We start from the raw sequence: 12,994 nt of genomic DNA, 5'->3' as shown, positions 1-12,994 counted from the left end.
GTTTTTGAGGAGTTGCATGGAGGCTGAGAAAAAGGCCAGCTTTGTTCAGCACACGATCTTCAAGACAGGTTTAAGCCATTCAGTGTCTATTTCTGTCTTTTGTTTTTTCCCAAGTCTCCCAAAACCTCATTGAAAATGTTATTTAATGTTTCCTCTCAGCCATTATGGTGGAGCGATTGGTTGCTCTGACTCCATTTTCCTGCCCACTCCTGCCGGGGAACGAGTAACTTCTCCTGTGAGCTGTTTCTTGCTGGCCACTGCCTGGCCATTACTGTAATTTCTGCAGCTGCTGAATTGACCTATTCCTGTAATTGTAAATCTTATATAAAGTTTTTCTAAAAGGAGCTAGAACTGTAAAACCTATGAAACTCATAAGCCTGGGTTTAACTTTTCCGAGAAGTCCCGTTAAGTTCAATGTGAGAACACATTTAAGTGTCCAGAAAATCAAAGTCCAAACACTGGTTTTCTCCACTTACTCTTCTGACTTCACTGCATTGAGGCCATTTCCTCAACTTTGTACAGAATAACTTTCTTGAATACTTGCAGCCTGTTGCTAGTGTGGGGTCTCTGAAGGTGTCAGTTTTAAAGCACATGTGTACAAGACATCTGGCATTTAGTTATTTGGTTTCTCTCCATGATGAGAATCTATTCATAGGTTCAGTTTTGCATAAACTTTAAAGATACTAGAGGGAGAGGGATTTATAGGCTTGACCTGCCTGGTTGCAGCTGGCTGATCACTTTTGTTTGCTTGAACTGGTGAATAAGGCATATGGCCTGGGGAAGGCTTCAGGCTGCAGCACAAAAAAGGAGGCTGTGTTCTGTGTACCAGCTCTCCACACCAGCTGCACTGCCCCGTCTCGCCCACCAGGTTTCTGCTTTCTAGTTTTGAGCCCTGGGGTTTTTGAAACAACTATAGAGCGGCTGTGGAGAAGGACAGTGGGTAGCTGTGGAGTGGAAAATGCTCTTGAAAGGACATGAAGAAGCTGGCAGGGCAGACTGAGCATATGGCTGATGGGTAAAGGAGATCTCTTGCTGTGCATCGCAGCCTTTTGGGGCACAGATTCACTTCTGACAGTTGTAAAGAAATGGGGAAAGAAGCCTAATTTTCTGTTGCGGTCGGTGCAGGTTCATCTTCAGTTTTCCAGTCTCTGCAGCCTTTTAGCAAGGGAGGGCTGTGGGTCAGACAGCCAGGAGCAAGGCAAGACCCAAGTTTCAGCAGGCACTATGGTTATCCCCCTTCTGACTTGAGATGTCAGTGTAGGCTCCTTCCCTGCCCTCCCATTGATCTTGTTAGCTGTAGGCACAGACTTTGGGATAGTGGCTGTCCCGTGTTTTGGACATGTGAGATGCATAGGTGGCAGCTGACTACAGGTAATACTGAGGGGCTGGTGTGTAAGCAGGAATGTGAAGGCAGAGCCTGCAGCATCTCTGTGGGGCTCTTCATCCTCTGAGATCAGCTCAGGTGCTGGGGGTGTTTCATGGTGGGTGTATGTTTGATTTTTCTGGTGTTTTTTACTTTGTGAGCCTGGCAGGGCAGAGACAGTGGACAGCTGACCAGTCACTTGTATGCTGTGTCTCCTCAGATTGTGCCTAGGTGGCTGGGTGCATTCCTTTCCCAGTCCCTGGAGGGCTCTGCTTTTGAGACTAGTTTGGGTCCCCACCTGCCCCTCCTGTTGGTGCTTTCCTGCTCAGGAATGCTTTGAAGTTACTTTTGGATTTGAAGAGACTTGTCTTGGCTGAAGGTTTGACAGACTGATTGCTGAAATGGTGTGTTTCTATTTTACTCCTGGCTGTGCCAAAACTAGGGCTGGCCCCAGACTGTAACCTGTATTGTTACTGGGTTTTTTACTGCTGACGTTATGTTTTTCTGTAATGTGCTTTTAAAACTTGAATTTTCTTTTTCAGCTTTTAAACTTCAAGTCCATCTCCCAACCCAAATGAACCAAACAAAACCCCAAAAACCATGGCTCCCACTTCTCCGGTGCAAGTAACCCTTCAACATTAAATCCAGCCCTCATCTCAGGCAAGGCTATGTGCACAAAAACCCTAGCTTAGGTATGGAGTTCACAAGCAGTAATCAGTGTCATGTGCTGTCTCTGCATAGAGGCATCTCTGGGCTTGAGGCTCATGCTGGTCTTCATAGATTTTGTATGTAACCCTATGTACGCACACATATAATATACATGTGTGTCCATGGTGTATGTGTAAGTCATAGGAGTTTTATTATTTATAGTAGGTTATATTACATACCCTAGTTTTATTTTTTTATGTAGCCTATATATAGAGAGGTATGTCTAGCTTTTGTCTTTTCTCCAAATACTGAATCAATGCACTGTGAACAATGAAAATGGGAATCTCCTCTGCCCTGACTTTAAAAAAAACATAAATGAACAAAGAAATTCACTTGTGCTTTCAAAAGTTGCTGTCAAAGCCATACTGATAATTTTTGAGAGCACATTCCTGCAACTTTTTTTCTGTGTCTGTTTTTTCTTTTGTGTGTTTATTTAGGTAATGAGGAGAAAGCCATTTAGTGGGAATGGCCTGTATTTGAGTGATTTTTATGTGGAAAGGTAGCAGTCGATCCTTGTCACCATATACAGTTTTAAACTCATAGAACGTGCTGGGTTGGAAGGGACTCATCAGGATCATCAAGTCCAGTTCCTGGCCTTGCACAGGACACCCCAAGAGTCTCACCAAATGCCTGAAAGCATTGTTTTGTATGAGAAAAACTAAATTCATACTAAAGTATGAGAAGACTTTTGAACTTTTATATGTCCAAGGTCCACAATCTCAGTAGGTCACTCTGCATCAACCCTGTAACTCCTAGTTGAGCATCAGCATGTCTGAAAGATGTTAGTTTTGATTTAGAGGTGGGCATTTTTACACCGTTACTGTTAATAATTGTCAGCTTTATTTGCAGTCTGGCCTCCTTTAGCTTCCAGTTCTACATAGATGAGATCTCATTATAGCCTTTATTCCTTTTAAAGAACCATCTGCTCTCTGAAACCTCTTTCTCTAGGTGTTTGTAGGCCATGATTAAGTTCCCTCTTGATTTCTGCTGGGATACAGTCTAAATGAACTGCACTTCCTTGGTGTTTCCCCCTAGGTGTGGAATCTTCTGGACCTTCAGCTGTTGCCATGCCTTTCTCAATATAGGGACATTTTCAGTTTCTTCTCCAAACTCTTTGTCAAGTGACTACAGGAACTGATTACCCAGGAATAGTTTCCCTCATGATGCATATTATGGGAATACTCCTCCCACTTCCAGTGCTGCTGTTTGTGAGACCAGTGATCTCATTTTTTCTGTAGTGTTGCACTGACAGCTTGTGCTCACTTAGTTATGCACTGTGAGCATCAAGTCCATTTCATGTGTGTTGAAGCCATAATACAGATCTGCCTTCACAGCATCTGTGTGGGGTGTGAGGAGAAAAATTCAGACATGAGAGAAAGAACTGTTTTATTTGACCACAGTGCTTCTGTGGATAACTTTCGCATACCTTAAAAGAAAAAAACCCATAATCTTATATAGGACATTAATGGTATCCAACTTTAAGGCTGTAAATGCAGCTACCACCTCAGTCTGTTCCGGTCTCCCATGTATATGTGGATGGGTCTTTGTTTCTATCTTAGTAACTTTGATAGTGATACAAATTACCTGTGGGTTTTTCATGGACTCCACACTGGTCAAAGAGGGGGTGCTGATATGAATGATGGTCATTTGTTATGAAAACAGCAATTTCTGCTATGCATTGGGATTACTGTGTGTCACTGCTGCTCATCTTTGCCCCTTTATTTAATTTTCTCTCGTGGCACTTTAAAAAGGACCCCAATGTTTGATAGTCAAACAGTATCTCTTTTGTCGCAGCAGTTCTGAGGGCTTCGGTTTCATTATTTGCGGTGGGAGTGTGTGAGCGCACTGGGAGGGGGAAATGCCATCTGGAAAATCTGTAAGAGGAACTGTTTGTCGATGAATGTGGGCTCTCACCTCCCAAAGCAAAGAGAGGCAGAGGTAGTGGCGTTGGAGTTCAGCATTTCAGGCATAATAAACAGGGCTTATGTCTGACAGGGAGTGTTATGTGAGGCCAGAGCTGGGCACTGAGAACCATCTGAACCCAGAGGAAAGAGAAGGAAGCAGTTATTTCTCCAGAAAGGTTCCAACTTGGGAACCTTTGGGTTCTGGAGAGAGAGAGAGAGAGTCTCCTTTGGGAGACTGGAAAGGCTCAAACTGCAAAGCTGGGGCACTGAGCTTCCTTCCCTGCAAGTGGCATGTCCAGCAGCATGCCCAAAATCTGTGCATCAGCAGAGGCCCTTTTGGGTTCATGGTGAGGTGCTTCTCTGACAGATCAAGCAGTCATTGCCCCCACAAACAACTAGTGAGCCTCTTCCTAGAGGTGCTTTCCCCTTGCAGTTAGCTGGCTCCCAGATGACAGCTGTACTTTTGTGGTGGTGGAGAGCTAGTGAGCACCCCTGGATCCTACTGCTCCATGTGGAGAGAAAATGCCCTCAGAGGGAGGATTCGGGTAAGGACTGAATGTTTATCAAAAGGCCAGCTTTGCAAACCTGGGTCCTTGGTACAAGTTCAAGCACCATCTGCGTCAAAGTGTATAGTTACCATGTGGTGAGCTGAGCCTGAGGCTGCAGATGGTCATACATGTCACAGCTGTGCAAAAGCCAGGTGGGCTGTGCCTCCAAGCCCTGTGGTTCGTGGTGACAGTGTAACGTCTCTCATGCACCAAAAGGAATTAGTTGAAGCCCTGTTGTTCAAATCTGTAACACAGCTGAAGAGGGAGGTTATTTAAATACACTTGGCTGGTGAACACTTTGACTCATTAGGGAACTTCCTGCATTACTCTGTTCAGAGATGGCTTTTCTGATACCTGTGCAGAGCACTTTGACTGATAATCTGCTGTGATCTCCTTAAATTTTCAGTTTTGTTTTTCTCTAAGTTATTTTATCTGTTGCTTGAACAGTGAACTTTAATGAGGAGGCAAAAGCTGCCTCTTCATTCTGGTGATACAGATAATATGCCTTGATGATTCTAGACATCTTACTTGCACACTAGTTTGAAATGGCATTCAGTGCATGCATCTGTTTTCTCTGATGGAGATCTGCAATGGTGGTATGGGCTTTTGTTCCCCTTAAAGATTAGGTTCAGTGATACACTTTCATGTGGGTTGTTTACATAGTGGTGCTATCTCACTTCTTACTGCAGGGGAAAAAAAAAGGTGAAACCCATGTTGTTTTTCTGGGTACTTGCATTCTCTCTACTTGAGAGGAGTGAGGGCGAGATGCAGAGTGCATCTCTCATTTATTTAAAAATGCACAGTAAATGCACATGCAACTTAATTATCCAGCAATAAATGTCTCTGTTTAATGAAAAGTTCTGAAAAGAATCTGGGAAGCAAGGGACACCATTTTAGTTATTTGGTAAGTTCTGTTTCTCTGTACATCTGGCAGAAAGGGTGAAATTTAGTCAATGTTGGAGAAGATTTACGTTTTCACAGGAAAGGAGGTGGTGTGTTGGACAAGATTGAAGAATTAGTTGGATAGAAATAAAGAAAGGAAAGCAAAACTTTCTGGGAACTCTGATATTAGAAAAACTACTGTTGAAGTAAGCATTTTTGACCTTGTGTATGAGGTATGCAGTGGAAGATGCACACTGAACAAGTCTGCAGGAGAAGAGGCACAAGCTTGATGACAGAATAAGCACACAAAAGCTTTCTGAAGAGATGTAATTTTAGTCTTGGACACAGGAGATCTTAGGTGCATGTGTCACAAACCCTGGGTGGCTGTGATGAATGGGTTTTTTGGATGCCTGAGTTAAAACACTGATGTTTAACTTGCATCAGTGGTAGATGCTCACAGCCCAACCTGAAAGCTCGATGCACACTGTATTTTGATCAAGTGTAATAACAGGGCTAAATCATCTGAAAAATCCAATTCCAGTTGTTTCCAGTTGGCCATTTTAAATCGCTGGTTACTTTTTGGCCTTAATCTCTCCATCTCACTTGAATTTTCAGCTCCACTGTGGAAATGAATTCAAGTTGTGGAGCGTTTCCCTAGGAGGGAATTAAACCCATGACACCCTGTGGGAACAAAATTTGAATTGTCTTTGGTAAAGGAGACGTGAGGCTGTGCCTGTGACAGTGCAAACAACAAAGCATGGAATATCTCCTCAATTCGTGAAGCATCATGCATTCTGCTTGTTGGATAAAGCATGGGTTCTGTAGAGAAATTGTTTGGTCACATTATTAAAACATTCCTATTTTTAGGTGTATATGATGTGCAAAAGGACAATGAGTTAAGCATTCGTAGTATTTCTTAATAGCTGGGTGCTTTGCAACATGAATGTTCAGTTCACATGTGCAATTTACCAGCACCAGTGCATTGCACGTACAAGTGTCAGCTGGGATTTTGCTAAGCACTGTGTAGACTCCCTAAATTACATGTTCCAGGTGCCAAAAGGCCTAGCATTCATGGACTTAAGAAAGTGTAGGTAAAGGCGAATGCTTCTGATCTAAACAGTCATTGCATGATAGAGTTCCGGGATTTGTAGGAAATTTCAGCTGGGGAGAGAACTGGCAGCCAGGATCACTTGTTCAACAGTGAACTGTTCTGAAGCCTGAGAAGAGATTTTTAACAGCCAAAGTGACTATACTTAGGATGTGTATTTTCTTAGTCATTTGGATAGCTAAATCTCTTATTTAGTCTTTTTTCTCTCTATGTCTGAATGACTTGCAGTGTATCTTGTTTTACCTTAGAGGATGCAGTGTTGCCCTTTTCATATTTGTCTAGAATTTGTACCATCACGAAGACTATTTTCTCAGCCTCTTTGTTTGGACTCTGGCTTAAATGTTCATGTGTAACTCCTGGATCGTGTCAAATATAAATAGAAACACCTCTAACTTCTTGACACCAGTCATTTTTTCTAACCACAGTATGTCTTGCTTGGTTTGGAGAAGACACCTCCCTTTTCCTCCAGTGGGTCTCTTGAGCCAGCCTCTGTTGTCCTTTTCATTTCAGTATTTCACATGCACCTTCTTGCTTGTTCTCATTATTCCATGAAACCTCTCTCATGGTCCTCTATAACCCTCTATCAGAAATACTCGTCTTGGAGGGTGTGCCATACCTCTCTGTATGACCACTAATCTATTAGCCTGCTCCATTTTTCCTCTTTGCGTAAGTTTTTCTGGTTTTGTGCTACGTTCTCGAGGGCTTTGGGAGAAGGGCTGCCACTCTTCTCTGCTAGTACAGTGCTTGGCAGAGTAGACTAAGCTGCTAAGGAACTATTAAAAGAATAAACTAAGAATGATTTTCAGATAATGTCAACTTGCTGTGTGCAGGAGGAGGAGAAAGGAGAGTGGGAAATATCCTTGCAGGTCCCTTGGAGCAGAGGAGAGATTGTTGGTGACTTCAGAAGTTAGAATGTTGTCAAAAGAAAGTAACTTGCAGCGCAACACTCCCTGATCCTGGTAGCGAATGTGTACCAGTGACTTGGAAAAAGTCGAGGGAGGAGAGTATCAAGGTGAGATTTGACCAGTCCTCCATCCCTTCCTTTCACAGGATTGTTCATCTGGAATGACAGCTGTCACCATGGATTGTAAGAGGCAGTGTCAAAAAAGTGTCAGATGCAGTTTTTCGGAATTATCTCATTGTTAAACTCAGTGTGTTGCAGTCGCTGGAAACAATTCATAACCCTACAAACTGGTTAGACTGGCATAAAGCCTAGGATAACCCTGAGCAGTTTATGCAGATTGAAGTGGTGATGGCAGGGATGTCAGGTTAATCAGCAAAGTTGGCCTCCAGAGGAGTAAAATGATGGGTTCCAGAGCAGTGAAATAACCAGCCGAAGGCCAGCATATCTTGCTGTCTTAGAGTAGCTGAGTATTTGTGATGAGTCTGGGGATTAGAGGTGATAAACATCATAAAGTGCAGCCTTAGAGGACATGCCCTGTTTTGCTGGTCACCCATGGCTGGATTTCTCTTCTACTTGCATGATGATACAAATTTGAGAAAATTTAGGCCTGATTACTGGCTTCTCTAATAGCTCTCATTTATCCATAGCCTTCACAATAGTGCTGCTCCAGGGGTAGCTTGACCCAGAGGTGCAAGAGGCAGCAAATGGAGGCTCTGCACAACATGATTATGGGGCCAGTGTTGACACAAGTTATCCAAACACGCATTTGCAAGTTGCATTTGCCAAGGGATTCTGGATTTCCAGGCAGATATCACTTTAAAGGTTTTACCTGAATGATGCACACACAGCAGGCTGGGAGGGAGCTGTGCTTTTGTGTTTGTGATTAGAGAGGCTCAGGGAGGGTTGAAAGAGAGCAGTGTCCTCTCTCCCGAGGAGGTAGACAAGCCTACCTCTTTTTTTTTTCCTAAATATTTCTATTTTTGCATTTTTGCATTTCCCAGGAAGCTTTGGGAGTAAGCTCTCCAGAAGCTTAAATATGGTGTTTAGCCCTTGCTCTGCAGTTAAATCTGGCAGAACTGGGCTTGCTGCTCTTGAGTTTCTGATTACAGGATACGTATTTTTCAATTCCTTGGTGTGTCTTCACCCAAATTACCTCCTTCCTTGCCAGTGGTGGAGGTTAGGTCCCACCACAAAGTAATTACTAGCACTGGAGATGTACATTCTTCTTCCTTCTTCCAGGCACCCAGCTTCTGCCCAGCGCCTGTGTGTGTGGTCCTAATAGCAAGGACACACAGCAGCACAGAGGCTGTAAGCCCACTCTTATTTTTGTTACCTGTTTGCAGCTGAACTCTCTTGACATCTCAGCAGCTTGATACACTCAGCTGTGAATGAAGAGTCTTGTGCAGCCTTGCAGAATGCTGATGGCACAGCCACAGCCCCATGGCTGCCTCCCAGGATGTTGGTGCAGCGCACAGTTAATTCAAATCTCTGTTGCTGTTCACTGGCCCTACAGTGTATGTTTTTGCTCTCTCTGTTTGAATTTTGTATATGCAGTAAAGACTCTATATGAAGGCATAAGAAAGCTTTGAAAGAAAGATCAGCACTCTTTTTTCTTTTATGTATATTTGCCTTCAGATTCCAGCTGCTCTGTTTAATGGATACGCTTCTCACAACTACTGCTCAGTGGCAGCAGAGGACCATGCTACATGCTGTTGAGATGAAGTGCACCTGGTGTAGGATATTCTCCTGCAAGAGGAGGGAATCTACATGAGTCAAGTCTAGCAGTTAGAATAGGAAGTTTTCTAAGGCAGAATTGCAACTGCCAAAAATGCATTTGATTATTTTGTATTTTTAAAAGGGGTTGTTAATAGCCTTGTGGAATTCTTTCAAAGTTTGAGTCTTTCCAAGTTCTTGGTCCTCTATCGTACTTCAAACCCAGGAAAATAAGTCCTTTTTCAGCAAGTCAAAAACAGTGAATGGAAATGGAATGGAAATGGGGAGCTAAACTTACCATGCCAACCTTCTTCCAGTTCTTGATAGTGCTGGGCAAACCTTTCAGCTTTGTCTAGAAAACAGTTGCATGGCTTTCTCCTGACTAGTGAGCTTTCAGTAAGTGGGGTTAGGGGATAATCCTGCCAACACGTGATGCACGTTTCATTGCTGTTAGTTAAAATATGCATCCTGTGCTGTGACTTCCCAGAGGCTCTGTGGAGGAAATTAGCATGATCACCATGGCACTGGTGCTCCTGTGAAATCATCAAAGAATATTCTCTTTTGCACTTACTAAATGAGTCCTTGGGGGAAAAAAATGAAGTTAAGGGTGTGATAAATACTTTGTTCTTAAAAGTATAATCTCACCATTTGAGCTATTTGCTGACTGCAAGCAGTAGAAGCAGCAGAAGTCTGGCTAAAGGCTATCTCTAGAAGGAGGAATAAAACTGAGTCAGCAGGCATTAGCCTGTTTAGGACATGCCTCCCTGGCTGCTTTACCTAGTGGTTTGTTTAGTCTTGTTCTGCTGCGCATTAGCAGCTTTCAGCAATGTACAGTGATTAGTGCTCTGTGTCTTTCCTCGCTGCTCCTCTGTGTATCCTGGGGCTAGGATTAGGTTACAGCCCTGAAATGGCATGGTTGTCTGCATTGACTGAGAGCTGAATAGTAAGGGCAGAGTTTTGTTGATAGACTAAAATGTCTTCTGTGTTTGTTTTCCTTCTCTGGAGGAGGAATGACATTATTTTCATTTGTAGTCTTTTTGTCTCTGATCTAAACATGCGGTGTCCAATTTCCTTCCCTGGCAGGTGACCTGGAAAATGAGGAATGGTGTCTGGCTACAGAGTTTACTCCAGCTTCAATAAAGACTGAGCCAGGGCTGTGTGAGACATCAGGCCTTGCTCCCTCAGTCAGTCTCACCATCACGGCCACGTCGCTGGAGGGGGAACAGCCTGTACTACAGACGGATGCCCTGGTACTGCAGACTTTCTGTTCTCCTCTCTGCACACTTAGCTGCAAGTTCTCCTAAGGCTGCATACCAGTGTAGCCTTCTTGGTGCCAAAGCTTGGCAGCTCAGGGTGCACACTGCAGTCTGCTTTAATGGTTTTTGATGTTTGCTGGTGTCTCACTATTGCTGTAAGAGCTTGTGTTTCAAAACACTTTTCTGCATCTTCAGCTCTTAATGGATGGCTATACAACTTAGTCTTCTATGCTAGCCCCAGAGCCTGGGGCTCTTGGGTTTTTAGAAATATTTGAATAGTTTCTAATGAACCAGTTGCACCTGAACTGACTAATCCATTTGCTCTATCAAGCCTGTGACAAGCTAAGTGTCTTTCATAAGAACTTGCTTTAGTGCTGCTGTGCCTTCCCCTAAGCAGAGTAAGACTCCTTGTTTGGATTGACTGGAGAGTTTCCCTGTGTACCTGCGAAGTTACTTTTGCAGATCTGTGAAGCTTTGATATTTCAAGCTGCTGCTTCTTCCAGACCAACCAGCCTCTTAAGAAGCTTTGTGATGCCTTTCTGACCACAGCTGGAGCAGCAAGTGGGCATTCTAAAGAGCTTAGTTTGGCTCAGGAGAATGAACTGCAGCAGCTGGTGGCTCACCAGGTTCCCAGCCAGTGGAGGAAGAAGCATGGCTGTTGTCAGCCCCCAGGATGCAGTGTCAGCCCAGGCTGGAGGGAGTTGATATATGCTGAAGAGAAAGATTTCCACTTGGATGTGGATCAGAAATATGTGCAACAGATATGATTTTATGAGAAACTGAAAAAAGCTAAGCACAAGTTTCCCGTAATTCTCTGTTAGTTTGAATGTGCTGTTCCCAGAATGTAGTCCTGCTGTAGCTTGGATGCCATGATTTTCAAGGTATTGGGACTTACAGGTGGTTCATTGCTGTTGCATGGATTAGTTATACAGGTTACTGAGAGAGATTTTGGCTGCAATTAACCTGCTGGTGTGCCAGACTGGCTTCCTCAGGCCTGGGACTGTAGCACACAGACAGGCTCTGGACAACAGCTTGGCAGCCTGGTGCCCCAGCCCTGCCAATGGGGCAAGCCAGGTGTCTTCCAAACTTTAGTCAGCAGTGACTGTTGCTTTTCCTGCTCCTCAACAGTGTGAAAGGAACTCAGCTCCCAAAACCTGGTGCTCAGTGACTGGCACCTTGTTCTTGCTGCCAGATGACAATGGCCTTTAACAGGCTCTCCCCGGCTCCCAGGGGTGTTTCTGTCCTTGCTCAAACAGACCATGCAGTCTGGCAAATCCTAGCAGCAGCTCTGTTGCTAAGAGAAGTAATTTGAGTGGGTTACATGTTAGCTTTCAGTCTGAAATGTCATCTCTGAGGTGTAATCTTTTATTTTAGCTAAATATAGTAGTAAGAAAAGCCATAGTGGGAGTAGTCAGGGCAGTATTCTCTGTAGCCTGGTTTAGCAAACTGTGAAGCGGTTAAAGCTTTGCCTGTGGCAGAGCAGGAGGAGAGGAAACCTCTCCATTTATGGAGAAGTAATCCTTGTGTCCTTCTATTAAGATTTTTAAGATATGTACTCTAGGTTTTCATGCTGCTAATTTCTCTTTTCTAGATGAAACCACTGACCCAGAAAGTTCTTCCAGAGATTAAATTGGAGCCCCATGAAGTGGATCAGTTCCTGAACCTCTCTTCTAAGGAAGGTGTGTTAAATACCAAACAAAATGTAGGCAGACATGACCAGAAAGCACAATAAATGTACTTCACCTTGATTAAATATTTGGATTTCTTGTTCACTGTGTTAGTATTTGTGCTGAAGCTGTTGTTTTCTAGGGATTCAACTCAGGCTATTGAAGAGCCAGAGTCTCTCTGAGCTTTTACGTGGGCTTCTTTGTTTTCCCCCCCCCCACCTTTTTCAATTTGAAGAAAATGATCCCTTTTTCTCTGTAGGATATTAATAATTGTACTGAAGGGAGCTTGAATTCTTCAAGTACAGGATTATGTAGGGTAGAAAAGAAGTCAATCTGTTTCTTCTTCTGCAAGAGCTAAGATGTGAAACAAAAAGAGTTTCATAGCTTTTTTTATTACTATTTTTCTCCCATCCTCCCTTACTACCCATTTGATCTTTTCAACTCAAATTTGCAAAGCATAACAGAAGAGGAAGGTGGCAGATTAGCCCTGTATCTTCCTATTTCAAAATTTAATTGCTGTAAATTTAGCTCAGGGAAAAAAATGACTGAGTTATGGCTGTTTTGAGCATCTGCTAAATTGTCCATGCAATAAGAGTAGGTGAGACATGTCCCGTTTCTCTTGGTCCAGACCCATTTGGTCATAAGCAGCACTTTGCCTGCCAATTCTAGAGCAGGTTTTTTTGGCTGCAATTGAATTTATCTTATGGCCCTGGATAGACAGTGTGGGAGAGGTTCATGTGGTGGCTGCCTGTGCTGCTCCTGCTCCATCAGTGCATCGAAGCCTTTGCTGTCACTAGGTTGTCAGTCACTTCTCAGTTGTGCCAAACCATGTCCTTAGGAGGCCTTTCTCTCCTTCCTGATCATGTAACACCTTGGATGTGATCCCTTCCCTTGAAAATACTGGCAAATTGTTTAATCCACAGCAAAGTTAGAAAATACTA

General features: G+C 43.5%; 1 protein-coding gene across 2 annotated transcripts in view; it reads left to right on the top strand.

The window, feature by feature from the left end:
- Nucleotides 1–12,994, top strand: part of CREB3L2 (cAMP responsive element binding protein 3 like 2) — a 74,515-nt gene that overhangs the window by 40,653 nt on the left and 20,868 nt on the right. For both annotated transcript variants that reach the window (XM_039570541.1, XM_039570540.1), the window contains exons 3-4: nt 10,214–10,380; nt 11,978–12,065. In XM_039570541.1, the coding sequence (XP_039426475.1) occupies nt 10,214–10,380; nt 11,978–12,065 (255 nt within the window). The remainder of the gene's footprint in view (nt 1–10,213; nt 10,381–11,977; nt 12,066–12,994) is intronic.

This window comes from Corvus cornix, chromosome 1A, assembly GCF_000738735.6.
Source record: "Corvus cornix cornix isolate S_Up_H32 chromosome 1A, ASM73873v5, whole genome shotgun sequence".
NCBI lineage: Eukaryota > Metazoa > Chordata > Aves > Passeriformes > Corvidae > Corvus > Corvus cornix.
The sequence above is the reverse complement of the archived record's forward strand: the minus strand, read 5'-3'. Positions and strand labels throughout refer to the sequence as shown.